The following is a 15767-nucleotide window of genomic DNA, read 5'->3' on the forward strand; positions in this document are numbered from 1 at the left end:
CTCTGTGCATTTTCCATCCTTCCCATCTCCTAGTTTCTTGCAAGCATCTCTCTGCATCTGAAAATGCCATGCATTTGCCTTTTATGTTTGCTATTTATGTCCTGCTGGTGTTGGCTATGAGGACAGGAGACAGGGACTTTACCTGCTCAGCATCCCCATTGCTTAGACCTGTGCCTGATACACAGCAGTAGCTCATTAGCACCTGCTGCCTGCTTGGGCATCTCCCTCAAAGGCTTGCTGGTGTGTGGCCAGCTTGGATTGCATGAGGCTCTGTTTGGCTGCCTGATGTAGTGTTATGTGTTGTGCTCACCTGACCATAGACCCTTTCTTGTTGCCTGGCTAATGTAGGAGTGGCAGTGTTTCCCGTTGGGGTTGGGGATCGGTATGATGAAGCCCAGCTGAGGATCTTGGCAGGCCCTGGGGCCAGCTCCAATGTGGTAAAGCTCCAGCAAGTTGAAGACCTCTCCACCATGGCCACCCTGGGCAACTCCTTCTTCCACAAACTGTGTTCTGGTGAGTCTTCTGATATGTTTCCTTTTTCAGTTCTCAAGCAACCACTACCACCCTGGCCAGCACCAAACCAGAAAACCCCTTAAAAACAAAGTTACCATTCCGAAGACTCAAAGATACCTGTATATAAAATTTCGTCTTAGATGAAGAGTGAAGACTGTCACGTGGACCAGAACTTTCACATTTCTGTTGGTGAAGGTGTGCGCTGCCACCTTTAGGGGTCTCTGGAGAGTTTCCTGTGTACAAGCCTGCTTCTGCTTAAACTTTCCAGCTGACTTTTTAGGGAGAGGAAGTCCCGGCTTGTTTGTACTGAGGGGATTTTGAATGAAAGACTTGAGAGACATAAGCAAAAACATCCCAGCATCCTAATGAGCCATGGTCCTCTGCTTACTCTCAGTATACATGTAAAGGACTTTAGAAATACACCATCGAATCCAACATTGAAGGACCACAGGCTAAATTGACTTTAGGTTAGAAACGTGTTTTGTTTTCTGGCCTGGTTTTATATATTAATATGATTAGTTTTAAACTAAAACCTTCTATGGAGTTATGGACCTTTCCTGATGGATGGTAGCTATCTTGGCAGCGGTCGTTAAGCAGATCTCTTTCAAGTTTTATGTGATCTGGTTTCACACCCCCCACACCCACTCCTGGAAGGCATGGAAGGAGAAAAATGAAAGCTACTGCCATGTGATAGCTGATGTTATCACAATTATTGACTGTCATAAAGTACGTCTGAAGGGCCACAGGATGGTCATCTCCTTGTGTCCTCGGATCCCCAGCGTGAAACCTGTCGAGTTCCTCTCAGAGGCGTGTTATGAATGCTTAGCTCCTCAGCGATGAGGGTGGCCAGAGTCCTTCTGTGTCTGTTTCAGGGTTTTCTGGAGTTTGTGTGGATGAAGATGGGAATGAGAAGAGGGTGAGTCCCTTCCTGCTGACTTGGGAGGAAAGGTCAGAAATATACGTTGGGGCTCTTGTTCTATGGACTAATCACTCTGCTTGGTCTTAGACTCATTCTCCTGCATGTTTGCCTATTTTTTTTTTTTTGGAGGGGGAAGTCCCTCTGTAAATTTTAGGTTTCTTGTCTCGTGCCAAAAGGCTGCTGTCCAGCCCTAACCCATCCCGCGAGGCAGGCAGTGACATGTGGGTGGACTTCGATCTGGTGTGCCTTACCCTGGTCCTTTCTCAAATCTGTTTTCTCTGTATATAGCCTGGGGATGTCTGGACCTTGCCGGATCAGTGCCACACAGTGACTTGCTTGGCAAATGGCCAGACCTTGCTGCAGAGTCATCGTGTCAATTGTGACCATGGACCCCGGCCTTCATGTGCCAACAGCCAGTCTCCTGTTCGGGTGGAGGAGACGTGTGGCTGCCGCTGGACCTGCCCTTGTAAGTCCTTCGTTCCCCCGGCCTATATTGTGTTGGGGAGCAGGTTTTTAACTTGCTGGGTAGACAACCAGTGTGGAAGCAGATAGGTGGAGGTACCTCTTCTGCCCCACGACACTCGTACTATCCTGCTGTACACTCCTTCCCTCTTGGGAGATACTCCTTCCTCTGGATAAATCAGAACCACAAGAAGCATTGCTTTTCTGGTGTTCCCAGCTCGGCCACACTCTTTAAGAATGTACATCACTGAGATGTCAGAAGTGTAGCTGCATACACGACACACCTCCAGAGCCCTGCCCTTGAGTCCCAGCTAGAGTTGTATGTGCTTGCATTCAACTGTATACCATCAGGTGACCTGGTGTAAGAGCTGGACACAGGTCCATCCCCTGTAAGCGTGTGGGAGGGGCAGCCCTCTGCCTCACTGCTGGGAAAAATGGCCTCTGTGAGGGCTTGTCTCTGCAGTGGAGACGGACATAACTGTGGGATACAGTCAGAACTGGATTTCACATCACGCTCTCCCTTCAGAACACATTTAACGGGATACATTTCCCTTAGAAGAAAACGGCCTCAGAGCTCATGTTATTTCTGTTTACTTATAAAGCATTCTATGGTCACGTCAGTCATCAGACAGTCTCAGTCAGTCACTAGATTGCTGTGCAGTGATTGAAACTTTGAACTTGATTAGAGTTTAAATACCTGCCAGGGCACAGCTTCCACTGCGCAATGTTGGGGAAGAAATAAGCGTGGACAGTTTCTCTCATAGCTGAGAATGGGAAGAAGGGATGGATGGGCTCAGAAGACCCCATGGGGCTGTGCATAGGCTCCCTTAGGGCTTTCCTGTCATCCTTCCCTGGGCTTCTTCTGTTTCTAGTCCTGGCTGCTAGTTCACACAAGCTTCCGGTGCCTTTATATTCAGTCTGCTGTGACTCTCTCTCTCTCTCTCTCTCTCTCTCTCTCTCTCTCTCAGAGTCCTGCTCTTTGGCAGTTCTCCTAGGAAGAACTACTTTGAGTACACCCCCAGACCATCCCTTTTAGCTCCCATCCAGTCCCCAAGATTAGTGCACCCTTATCCCACCACTGGGCCCTAGTGAAGTATTCTCCAAACATTGTCTCCCTTGCTATCTGGGCACCTATGGCCAGAAGACTCCTCAGGCAAGAGGCAGAGAGTGATTCTGAATTCCCTGTGACTGAGTGAGACACAGCCTTATCTCCTGATTCCCGAGATTCATCCTCACTGGGCTCGGGCCTCCTACTTGCCCTTCTTAGGGGAGGTACAACAAGGGAGGTATTCTTGTCAAGGTGGCCTTGGTCCAGCCATCAACACCCCTCCTTTTATCCCCATGAATGAAAGGAATATGTGACAGAACTAGGCCGTGGGGATTGGGGTCGTGGGGCTACATTGAAATAGAAAGCTCTTTTGGCATTAGAAGTCTCTCTTAAAATAATTTTATTGGTATATTATTCGTTGCACATAGTGATGGTGTTCATAAAGCCAACAGAGATGTGCCTCTGCTCCAGAGCTCTGAACTTGATTGTTGAACTGATGATTGCCGACTGATATGTTTGTCTGTACTGCTTGCCCAGTAAGGAGGGATTTCAATTCCCATCACCCCCACCACATAGGTTAGAATTCAATCAAAAGGAAGAACTTTCACACCTCTCTCATTAGTTATTTATGTTAATACAACCATGTCATGGATTCTTACCTGTCTCTGATTTGAGTAACCAGTTGGCTAGTGTCAGTGGTTTTCTTGCCTCATAGGTCCCAAGTGTGGCCCTGGGGCACCTTTTTGATTTGACTTTATCATCCTTTCCCCATGTATCCTTCCCTTTCTCAGACATCAAGAAAGCTTGAATCCCATTGTCCACAACACATTTGCCTAATTCTAGAAGACCCGTGCTGTTGCTCCCCAATCCGTGTGAAAAGCAAGCCCACCAACTAGAGCATTTCTATATTTCGTCTTAGAGTGAGATTTGGCTTTCCAGGGTTCCTTACATAAGTTGTCTCCCCTGCCCTTCTCGGTTACGCCATTTGTTAGTTTTGTTTTTATTGTATTTATCCAATAGTGTGATAGTCCATATTGATGGACTTGACTGTGATATTTCCACACGCATGTATGGGCTTTGATGCCACTCACCTTCCCTCCCCCTCCATTCAATCATTCATTTGGGAAGTCAGTGTTTAAGGAAGCCTTTTAACTTCTCTGTGGCCTGCCCATCATGGGCGTTACCCCTGTCTCATTTCCCTCTGCCTCTGGTCTTGATCCACTTCTGCATTCTTTCTGGAAGATGCTGCTCAGGGGTTGCATGGCTTTGTACATTGTTTTTGAGAATTCAGTGACGAACTGTTTTTTTTTTTTTTCTCCACCTCATGAACTATTTGATACTTTTACCTGATGCCTGGCAGGGAGTGTTCTTGATCTTTGAAGTTGAATACTTTCATCCTACCATTTTAAAAACAAAGAAAGGGCAAACCTCAGGTTTACTCAGGGACAACCAATCTAGGAGAAAAAAAATACCAGACATTTGTCACATGTTTTCAACATCTAGATTTGTGTCTTCCTTAAGTTCCAGAATCTTCTCATGAGTCAGCCTCAGTCTTTAAATGCCAGTTCCTTTCTAATGCCTTTTAAAGCATTCTGCTCCCACATCGTCTGGACATCCTCTCTGCATCCCTGGCTGCTTCCTTCACACACACACACACACACACACACACACACACACACACACACACGTTTCTTGCTTTCTTCAGTGTTTCTCATTGCATTTTCATTTTGGTCTATTCTCCCTGGGCCCTTCATTTTGTGATTTGATTTTAGTTGGGTCCTCCCCACCACCATCTTTATTCTCCAGAGCCCAGTCAACTTTTTCAACACCAATTTCTGTTCTGTGTATTTCTTTTATTCTCTGTTTTCTTGCTTTGTCTTGTGTTTGTGATAGCCCATGTGGAAGTCAAAGAGCTTAGTTCTTTCCTTCTGTCGCGTAGGCTCTGGGGACGGGACTCAGTCTCAGCAGCATGAGCACCTCGCTGGCCCTGTTTATTCTTAGTTTTTACAGTTCTTATTCAAGGTGGTTTTTATGGTTTATATAGATTTGAGTATATTTTAATTAGTGTACATTGCGTCATACAGTTTTCTCCTGTGACCTTTTTTTTGGGGGGGGGGAGTCTCCACTCAGTGAGGAGTCACTTTGAAAGTCATTTTGACAGACTCCTGTCACTCTCAGGGGTTAGGAGGTTTCTCATTCATGGAGCCAGTGTGGGAAAGCCATCTCCTCAGTATATGCCCAGAATTTTATGACTCCTGTTGTTTTAGCTTTTAAAAAATGTCTCTCCAGGCCCCTGTTTTCCCTCTTTTTTCCTTTTTATGTGTCACTTCTCAGTTGCCACATACCTTCCCGGTCCCTTCCCTTGGGTTTTGTGCTAGGAACCTGGCACCTCACATGTGCTAGGCTTGCACAGTACCACTAAGCTCAGTTCCAACGCCCAGAGTCTCTTTCCGTCTTTCTGTTTGTCAGTTGACTTCAGTAGTGTGTATCCATTGTTCTTGACAACAGGACTAAACAAAGGCTTAATGTGGTACTCAGTGGTAGCTACTTCTCTGCTCTGTAGGGTGACTCTGAGATGCCAGAATGTGGAGAAAATGTGGAGAGAGGAGGTAGAGTGGATTCGAAGGCGCATTGATGAGTGGTATAATTGTGAAAATGTTTGTAGCTCTCTGATAACATTTTATCGTGTGTACCTCAGCTTCTCATTCTGTAGTTGGGTTACTTTAACCTTTCCTGTGTCTCGGGAGTGTGTCACACAACGGAGTGTGTCAATAGATGTGGCCCATTACAACTGGTAGGGGCTGGAGAGATGGGTCACTGATTACAAGCACATGGTGTTCTTCCAGAGGACCCAGGATGGATGTCTAGCCCCCCACATGGCAGCTCACAACTCTCATAACTTCAGCTCCAGAGGATCTGATGCTGTCTGGTCTCCATAGTCACACTGGACAGGCACACATGCAGGCAAAATACCCATAAACAACAGAAAGAGAGAAGGAAAGAAAGAAAGAAAGAAAGAAAGAAAGAAAGAAAGAAAGAAAGAAAGAGAGAGACAGACCTTGCCACTAAACAGGAGTACACAGTGATGGTTTGTTGAAAGATAAATTAGTATTGTGAAAATGGAAGTGCCTAAGATTCTATATGCCTCCCACACTGTTGAATTTCATCTGTGGCATTGACTTAGTCATAAGATTTATGGATCTATTTATCAAACAAAACATTCATGTCATGTACTCTTAGGCTGGCGTCTGGTCTAGATTGCAACTCTTATGACAGTCCCCAAGGGTAGTGATTGCAACCCCATTAGGCAAGAGAGATGGGAGAAGATCACTGAAGTTCAACAGTTTAACTGTGCCTTTAAGTAAGCAATTGGCAAGACACAACACAATTCTGAGCTTCTTTGGCTCTAACTTACCATGTCACAGTTGATGTGGTGGTGGACAGAGATATTCTGGTTAACAATCTTTGTCTTGGGATGTACTGATTCATTGTCATTGGTAATTGAGGTTGTTTGCTTGATATAACACTATTAACAGCTGAATAGTAGGGAACATTTTACTCAGTTCCCCACAGCTATGTCAAAATACCTGATACTACAAAGTTAAAAAGAAGAAAGGTTTATCTTCACCCACAGCCTGGGGGGTGGGGGGTTGTCTACGGTCACCTGGATCCATTTGAGTTTTGGGCCATGGTGAGGTAGCCCATTCTAGCAAGAACATGTGGCGGCAGGAGAGGGCCGCTCACCTCATGGCTCTATGAAGGGGCTGATGTGCTGATAACCTAACTTCCGTCTACTCAGCTAGATCCCTGGACATCCTACAGTGCCATCATCTGGCAGCCAAGCCTTTGGGGTACACTTACTCAAGTCCCAACAGGGCTCACTAGCAGCACGAGTACCCTTGGGAGCATGGCATTCAATCTGTTACTTGGAAAAGGATACGTGTTCAAGGAATTGGGTGAAAGCCATGGAGGCTGCCCAGCTCTGAGAGATGGCACAGCAGCCCTGCCAGTCACGCTATGTTGATAATCACCTGCAAAAGTTGGCAGTGCCCAGGCCTAGTTATGAGTCAGGGGTGTTGATGGGGTCTCACACTGAACTTGCCTTTCATTGCTTGTGTGTGTGTTAAAATTCACCCCCATAAACAAGTCATGATTTGTGTGAAAAAATCATCTCCAATGTCCCTTAGGTCCAAGACTCACTTTCAAATCTGTGGCACTGGCACATTCAAAGCGGGGATATTCTCCCAGAGTCATCTTACGTGGAAGCACAATGGTTAACTTTCCCACATTGTATTAATAGGGACCTTGAGAATTTGCTGATTATGTGAGTGACTGGGTCCCGAGTGAGTTCTGAGATCCGACTGTTTATTTTGGCCTAGGAAATATTTCTCTGGTGTAATCTCTTATGGGCTAAGTCACTGCAGCTACTAGTGCTGTTAGCTGGAGGGACACTTGTGTCTTGAGGTGAATTTTCTTTACAGTGCCGTCATGAATAGCTTGCTTAGTTCCTCATGCTTTCAACATTACCATGTACCCTTGAAGTGTTGTCACTTTCTTTCCTGGAGCAGTTCCCCCTCCCTCACCCCAGTGGCTGGCTCACGTTGACTATGTGCAGCATGCATGTCTGCATCGCTGCAGACATGCATGAGGTGGGCTGGATACCGTCCGTCTAGCATTGGCTTTCCCCACTCAGGTGTGTGCACGGGCAGTTCCACTCGGCACATCGTCACCTTCGATGGGCAGAATTTCAAGCTTACTGGTAGCTGCTCCTATGTCATCTTTCAAAACAAGGAGCAGGACCTGGAAGTGCTCCTCCACAATGGGGCCTGCAGCCCCGGGGCAAAACAAGCCTGCATGAAGTCCATTGAGATTAAGCATGCTGGCGTCTCTGCTGAGCTGCACAGTAACATGGAGGTGAGAGGCATTTTCTGTGTGATCCATGGCAGGGGCAGAGCGGAGCTTCAGGAAAACCACATGGAGCTGGTTTTAGCTGCCGCTGCCTGGGAGTCAGCCTTCCACTTGACTAGCCGGGCACTTCCTCCTTCAGTGGGCTTCCTTGCTGTCTCTCCGGTCTTGGCATGATTTCTTTCACATTGCTCTGGGTCCAGATTTGGGAGAGCGGGTTTTAGATAGCGAGTTGTGTATTTAGTTCCAGTTTCTGGCATTGATGAGAAACTGGGTTGGCACCAGGACCATGGATACACTAGGCATTATGAGCCCAGTGCTCAAGGCCTGGGGGCTTTCCAAACAGAAATATTTAGTGCCTAAATCAGGGCCTTTGAAAATATTTAGGGCCTCGACAAAACGTATGGCTTCAAAACTTAGAGAGGAGGCTGCCAAACTGCTCTAAATAACTGTTTGATTAAATGCTTACAAAAGGTTATATTATGCCAACTTCTTTACTCGTTCATTTAGAAATCATAAATATTTCATGGTGTGAGAACGACTTGTAGACGAGATTTTTCTCACTTGGTAAGAATTCGTGAGTATGAGCACTAGTTGCTGAGAAGTCAGAGTTAGTCATGTTACCAAACGAGGAGCTCATAGCCAAAGGAATCTTAAAATCAGAGTTATGAAAAAAAAAACCCAACCCTTCCAAGGTTTTTACAACAAAACTACATTTGCTGCCGAATGTGAGTACATTTTTAATATCTTTGATGCGCTACATGGAGAGATCTCAGAAGGAAGACTGAGGACTTGAAACCATGGTAGCAGCTGCTTCATCCTGGAGACGATGCCCTAGTAGTTGGTGCGGTGACAACTCACCTAGCCTACTGGGAAGGGCTATGGAGGTTCACTCATCTGGCTCCCTGAAGCCCTGGGCTTTCTGGTTCAGGTGCACGCTGCCTGCCTGGTGGTTATTATACAGCTCTGTATAAAGCCTCTTTTTTTTTCTGGAAGAGCTGCTGACAAGCTTTGTAGGTGACGCTTCAGTCAGAGGAGTGTGAGAAATGCAAGGGAACTTTAGTAACTTCAGCAAGAAGCTGAGAATGAAGTTGTAGGATGAGCTAGAGCAGTGGTTCTCAACTTGTGGGTTGCAACCCCTTTGGGGGTTGACCGACCCTTTCCCAGAGGCCTCCTAAGACCATTGGAAAACACGGACATTTATATTACGATTCACAACAGTTGCAAAATTGCAGTTATGAAGTAGCAATGAAAATAGTTCTATGGTTGTGCATCACCACAACATGAGGGACTGTATTAAAGGGTTGCAGCGTTAGGAAGGTTGAGGACCATTGAGCTGGACCTGTTGGTGATCTTTTTCTTGTCTGAGCAGATGGCAGTGGATGGGAGACTGGTCCTTGCCCCGTACGTTGGTGAAAACATGGAAGTCAGCATCTACGGCGCTATCATGTATGAAGTCAGGTTTACCCATCTTGGCCACATCCTCACATACACGCCACAAAACAACGAGTTCCAACTGCAGCTTAGCCCCAAGACCTTTGCTTCGAAGATGCATGGTCTTTGCGGTAAGAAAGGGTCTTCTCTGCTTCTCTCCTGCTTTATATACACCTTTCTGTGCTTTCTGTGTATGTGTGTGTGGGTTGGTGCTTAGATTACTGGATGTTCCCAGCATCCAGTAGGGAGGTGCAGAGCATCCTTGCAGGCACAGAGTGGCCTCCTCTTTGCCACTGCTGTCTTTTTGTTGTTGCTGCTCCAGGAATCTGTGATGAAAACGGGGCCAATGACTTCACGTTGCGAGATGGCACGGTCACCACAGACTGGAAAAGGCTTGTCCAGGAATGGACGGTGCAGCAGCCAGGGTACACATGCCAGGCTGTTCCCGAGGAGCAGTGTCCCGTCTCTGACAGCTCCCACTGCCAGGTCCTCCTCTCAGCGTCGTTTGCTGAATGCCACAAGGTCATCGCTCCAGCCACATTCCATACCATCTGCCAGCAAGACAGTTGCCACCAGGAGCGAGTGTGTGAGGTGATTGCTTCTTACGCCCATCTCTGTCGGACCAGTGGGGTCTGTGTTGATTGGAGGACAACTGATTTCTGTGGTGAGTGCCTACATGTTCCCCTAAACCTTGGAGACAAACCAAGTATTGGCCCGCTCACGCTCTCTGGTCTACAGAGTCTCATCTGCCTAATGAAGATAAAAAAATCCCTGTATTTCCTATTAGGAATCACCAAGTTAGGATCAAAAGAGATTGCAAATATAGAAGCCCTCCAAATGCAGAACTTTTATATTCAAATAGTTGGGATTCGATGTTTTAGACACAGGTAGACATCAGCTAAGTGTTGTGTAACCAGTAAGAGAATTTGAAATCCTTCTAAGCTGCCAAGTGAACATCCATTGGGCAGGATCTTGAAGTGGGGAGTGGCATTTTGCCCTTTGACTCCTCAGAACTGCTCATTTACAGATGGGAAAGCTAGTGTAGACCTTTTATACCTGTGTATCTTAGAGTCCACCATCACAGAGTTCTTAGCCTTTTTGACCTGGAGCTGAGGACTTGGGCGGTTTATCTAGTGATTGGCTGAGGACTTGGGCAGCTCATTTAGTGATTGGCTATTCTCTTAGTCTCCATGCACCTCAATTTTGGCAGAGTAGAGCAAAAGACCTGGACTACTCCGCTCCTGCCCCTCAGCCATTTTTTGGGTTCTTGGGTTTTATGTCCTTGTGGATGGTGTTGCTCCTACTCCGTCTGCCTGCAGACCAAGGGGCAAAGGTTGCTTTCTGCATTGTGGAAAGCATCCTCTATGTTTATTTGCTTTGTGTGTGTCTCTACCGTTTACTGTGTACACAGGGAAAAACCCTGTGTTCTAGATCTTTGGAAACCACTGTGTGGGAGGGAGTTTGCCAAGCCAGGTAATAATGTGAGAGGGGAATTGCTCTATAGTTTCTCTTCCAAGGCCTTTCGTCATCACCACGGAGTCTTATTTAAGAGGATCCTTAAAGCCTCAGCTAGGTCTGTAGTCCATAGGAAGAGCATCAGGACATTCCCCTAAGTGGTTGCGATTAGATTTGGCTGCAAGTAGCAGAGAAGTAGGGATTCTTGTTGTTTAGGTGATCAGAGCTCTAGGTATGAAGTGCAGGGTCCAAACAGCAGTACAGAAAGGAGGCACAGTTTTCTTTTAAAAATAAAACAGATTCCTGGAACCCACCCATAGGATATGGCCACCTTCTTCTAGTCAGTTGGTCAGAACTTAGTCATGTGGTTGCACTTAAGCACAAAGGACTTAAGCACTGCATTCCTTATACTGAGTGGCTGTCTGTATGCCGGGGCTGTATTCTAGTATGGTGGAAGATGGAAGGGTGAATGCTGGGGAAAACTGGTCATGTCTGCTCTAGCAAGTTTGTCAGGTGTTGGCTGCCCTTCTTGTGCTTCTGGCTGCTATAGGCCATTGAGAGTGACTTCATTCTCTGTCTTCAGCTATGTCATGCCCACCGTCCCTGGTGTATAACCACTGTGAGCGTGGCTGCCCTCGGCACTGCGATGGGAACACTAGCTTCTGTGGGGACCATCCCTCAGAAGGCTGCTTCTGTCCCCAACACCAAGTTTTTCTGGAAGGCAGCTGTGTCCCCGAGGAGGCCTGCACTCAGTGTGTTGGCGAGGATGGAGTTCGACATCAGGTAGGAGTCTGGCTTCTCTTTCTCAGTGGGTCAGCCTCTCCCCCTTTCCACAGCAGGGGCGACTCTTAGGGAATCACCGATGGATAGGGAGGCAGCGTGCGTAGCAGCATTGGATTCAGACAGATCCGAGTTCAGATCCTGGTCTCCCATGCATTAGCTGTGGCATCAAACACCAGATTGTTAGAGCACCATTAATATGAGTTTTGCTCACTCATGTTGAGTGATATAGGAACCCAGGAGGGAAGGAGAGAATTGTGTATTATAAGCCAGTATCCGCCATTTTTCAGACATCCTTGGTACTTTGTATATTATCTCCATGTTCCCTAAAGATTCTGTTCTCCAGAGCATTTATAATCACCTGTGGCCAAGTGAGTTTAAAGTGCACAGTTAAATAGTTCAGGATCTTTCTCCATTGCAGGAGTCCTCACTGCTTTTAATGGACTAATGTCATGCAAATGTTTCAGAAGGTTTTTTTTCTTCTTTGATATATTTGATTATGAAGTGTGTGTGTGTGTGTGTGTGTATGTATAAAACATCCCTCGAACTCAGGTTCTACCAGAAGATGGTACCTTAATCTACATTGCTTCTAAATATAGAAAATCTTTAAGGGACCAAGCTCAGTTAACTTTCCTGTGGACCCAGCTTGTAGTTGGGTTTGGACACTGGATTCAGAATTCAAGGCTCAGCGTAACTCCAAAGACCTTGCACTTTCTGTTGTTCAAAAGGGTCTTTACTGCATTGTTACTATGATAATTTGCCTGGAAATCATTGCACCACCAATTCTCTTAGCTTTCTGGGAGCTCATGAGAGCTCTTCCAAAGGATATTCACTAACCTCTCCCATTGGTCCATAATGGTAGTCTTCTCTCACCCACATTGATAGCATCTATACTTACAAGGTTAAGTGCCCAGTAGTCCTGTCCAGTGACATCACCAAGCACAGTAGATATAGGAGCCTCTTTGGCTTCCAGTAAAGGCAGTTTTCCCTCTAGACCTAACATATCTATCTGCACCAGGGAGAACCTTTCCCCCTTAATGCACCAGGTGGGGTGGCTTACCACTGTAGTCTCTAGTAGACCTTGTGGTAAAACTAGCCAGTCAAAGAGAGCAAACAAAACAATAGTCACAGTAGCTATCTTGTTTGGTCCATGACTTTGTAAGCCAGGAAATAGATCATTTTTGATTTTCTCCAAATCCCTGTAGGGTCATTATCACACATCATATATGGTTAGTGGACGAGAAGCCCAAGCTTCGTGTGGCACGGATCATGTAATGGGACTGCTGGTGACAGCACCAGGGTATCTTGTATCATCCCAGCCCTGCCATGGACCTCAGTAGGAACTGCTAGCTAAGCACGGCTCTGACTGGGCACTGATATGAGCATGGGCATCTGATAACATTACTGACTGGGTGGGACCACTTGCTTTAGGTGAGCTATTGAGCTTCACCTCAGTGAAGCCCCCCTCGTTTCTCTTACTGTGAATAAGTGAGTAAGGAAGAAATGTCCTCCATCATATTTCCCATTGCCAAAGTAACTGGGTACCTGGACATAAGATTCCCAATGGAGTTGGCAAAACCTAACATTTTCCTCCCTGATTCTCATGGCTCCCGGGTTCCTGCAGGGCCCGGATGATGCAATTGTGTTTATCTGTGGTGTTAACACCTAGTGGTTATTCCGAGCTGCCGGAAGGGCGACACACTTCCTCCACTCTGAAGGTAGAGATGGGCTTGCCCTCTCCCCTGGCCTCCTGGGCTGAGAAGCTCACTCTAGACTGTTCCAGGCTCTGTGAGTGTCAGATGTCTGTAGGTCCCAAAGGCAGGAAATGTGTGAATTTTATTGTGTGCTCAACACCCCCCTCCCCACGTCTGACTGTCTCTCCTTTTCTGTTTTCGTCACCTTCAGCACGACAAATTGGAGCAGGCACATGAGTTGCATTACGGAATCTGTCCAAGTACTGCACTAGTTTGGACATAAGAGCAGGTTCTTTTTTTTTTTTCTTTTAAATCAAGTATAGAATTAATCAAAACCTCTGACGAGAGAACACAGCCGGTTTTAGTTATTCAGAAAATAGAGTTTAAATGGGAGAAAACAAGCGCTTATCCAGCCACCTGCGTTCCCAGCGTCGCTTGAAAGCAGAGAAAGAATGAGAATCTAATATGAAGAACATTTCCATTAAATGAATTTTTAGACTGAAAAAGAAAGCCCAGAAAATCTTCCTTCAGGGAAATAACCAGGGCTTAAATCTGTTATACCCCGGGAAAAGGAAAAATATTTACCAGTTTCCATAGCTCTTGTTTGTTTTACAAAACGCACTGTGGAGATGTGGGCTTTCGTAGCTGGATCAGATGGGGTCTGGAGTCCCGCACAGGCTGTGGGCCTCTCAAGGGAGCCGCAGCTGGAGTGGCACTGTTCAGAGTCCCACTTCAGCATAGGGGGACACACACCCCTTACCCTGGAGCCCATTGCCAGGCACCTCTGAGACTATGAGACTCCAGCTCAGGCTAGGAGCTGCGTTTCTTTGACACCGTGTACCAAAGCTTCCAGATACTGGTGGGTGGTGTATGGAGACATCCTTGTGTCTTTTGGCTGGCCTTGAACACTCAAGTTTTCCTACACCATACTCTCTGTAGGCTGTTCTTTTGGGCCCTTTATTTAATCTCGAACTCCAGCTATTCTTATACCTGTTCTCCTGAGCCTTCATCTGGAAATCTCTACAGTTCTGCCTGCAAGCAATTTGGGCCTATGTAGCAGCGCCCCCTGCTGGCATGTTTGCTGCACAGTCAGGCCTGTGGCGACACGGGGCAGTTGATTCTGAGTCCCGCCTTGGGGGTGCTTGGGTAAAGCTTCCCAGGAAGGTGGGAATTCCTATCAAAGGAAGTTGAGCACCCTTTTGGGGGTGGTATCTTTCTGATTCCAGACCATCAGCCGTGCCAGTTCTGCACGTGCCTTAGTGGGAGGCAGGTTAACGCTACTGCTTATCAGCACACTTTCTGATTTAAAAAAAAAAAAAAAAAAGTCTTATTCTTTAGGTACCTGAGGCCCACATTTAGAGAGAAAACAGAAAAAAGAAAATCAAAACAGAGCAGGCCTTTCCAGCTGTCACTCTCAGCTTCCTGCCCCAGAAGGGAGCCAGTGCTCTGTGTGCCTTCCCAGGGACCCCAGGCCTCGGCCTGAAATAGCAGCTGCAGCTGCCTTGGTTTTTTTTTTTTTAATTGTTTTTGTTTGTTTGTTTTTGTTTCCATTTCTCTGCGCTCCCCACTTTCTTCTTTCTTCTTTCTCCTCCCCTCCTCCTCCTTTTTCTTCCTCCTCCTCCTTCTTTTTCTTCCTCCTCCTCCTCCTTTTCCTCCTCTTCCTTCTTTCTTTCTTTCTTTCTTTCTTTCTTTCTTTCTTTCTTTCTTTCTTTCTTTCTTCCTTCCTTCCTTCCTTCCTTCCATCCTTCCTCCTCCTCCTCCTCCTCCTCCTCCTCCTCCTCCTCCTCCTCCTCCTCCTCTTCTTCTTCTTCTTCTTCTTCTTCTTCTTCTTCTTCTCCTCCTCCTCCTCCTCCTCCTCCTCCTCCTTCTTCTCCTTCTCCTCCTCCTCCTCTTCCTCCTCCACCTCCCCTTCCTCCTCCTCCTCTTCCACCTCCCCTTCCTCCTCTTCTTCCTCCTCTCCTTCCTCCTCCTCCTTTCTTCTTTTTCTTTGCCCAGGTTAGCCTAAAACTTCAGATCCTGCCACCCATGTTTCCTGTTGCTGGAATTACAGGTAGACACCCGCCACCATGCCTTCCATTATGCTTTTTTGGTGGTTTTCTTCTTCTGGTCTTCCTCTCCTCTACCCTACTTATAGTCAGCAGCTTTGTCTTTTTAACATGTTTCTTTCTGATGCAGGGTCCTGTTACAAGCAACACAACTGGCAAAGCTGCCACAGGGCCTTTGACCCACTGTCTGATCCCCTATGTCCAGGCCCTCAGGAGTGCAAGCCAGGCCCTCTTGGCTGGAGTACTGACTTGCATGATCCCAGGCTCCAACCAGAGTGTCCGGTATGGCTGCTTAGACTTGTTTCTCCCTCAGTTCCTGGAGACCTGGGTCCCAGACCATCAGCCCTGTCAGATCTGTATGTGCCTCAGTGGGAGAAAGATTAACTGCACTGCCCAGCCGTGTCCCACAGCCCGAGGTGAGTCTTCTCTGCCTGGTGTCCCTGGTGGAAGAAGGACTCTGTGGGTCTTCAGCCACCAGTCATACACATAACAGACCAATCCAAATAAAGGCC

At 46.8% G+C, this 15767-nt stretch overlaps 1 protein-coding gene across 2 annotated transcripts in view; it reads left to right on the forward strand.

Annotated features, from left to right (window-relative positions):
• The window catches only part of Vwf (Von Willebrand factor), a 133732-nt gene that overhangs the window by 94449 nt on the left and 23516 nt on the right, over positions 1–15767 (forward strand). For both annotated transcript variants that reach the window (NM_011708.4, XM_006505918.4), the window contains 8 exons: positions 349–513; positions 1386–1429; positions 1721–1898; positions 7636–7856; positions 9220–9412; positions 9604–9945; positions 11320–11519; positions 15569–15671. In NM_011708.4, coding sequence (NP_035838.3) covers positions 349–513; positions 1386–1429; positions 1721–1898; positions 7636–7856; positions 9220–9412; positions 9604–9945; positions 11320–11519; positions 15569–15671 — 1446 coding nt within the window. The remainder of the gene's footprint in view (positions 1–348; positions 514–1385; positions 1430–1720; positions 1899–7635; positions 7857–9219; positions 9413–9603; positions 9946–11319; positions 11520–15568; positions 15672–15767) is intronic.

Source organism: Mus musculus, chromosome 6, assembly GCF_000001635.26.
Source record: "Mus musculus strain C57BL/6J chromosome 6, GRCm38.p6 C57BL/6J".
NCBI classification, from domain to species: Eukaryota; Metazoa; Chordata; class Mammalia; order Rodentia; family Muridae; genus Mus; species Mus musculus.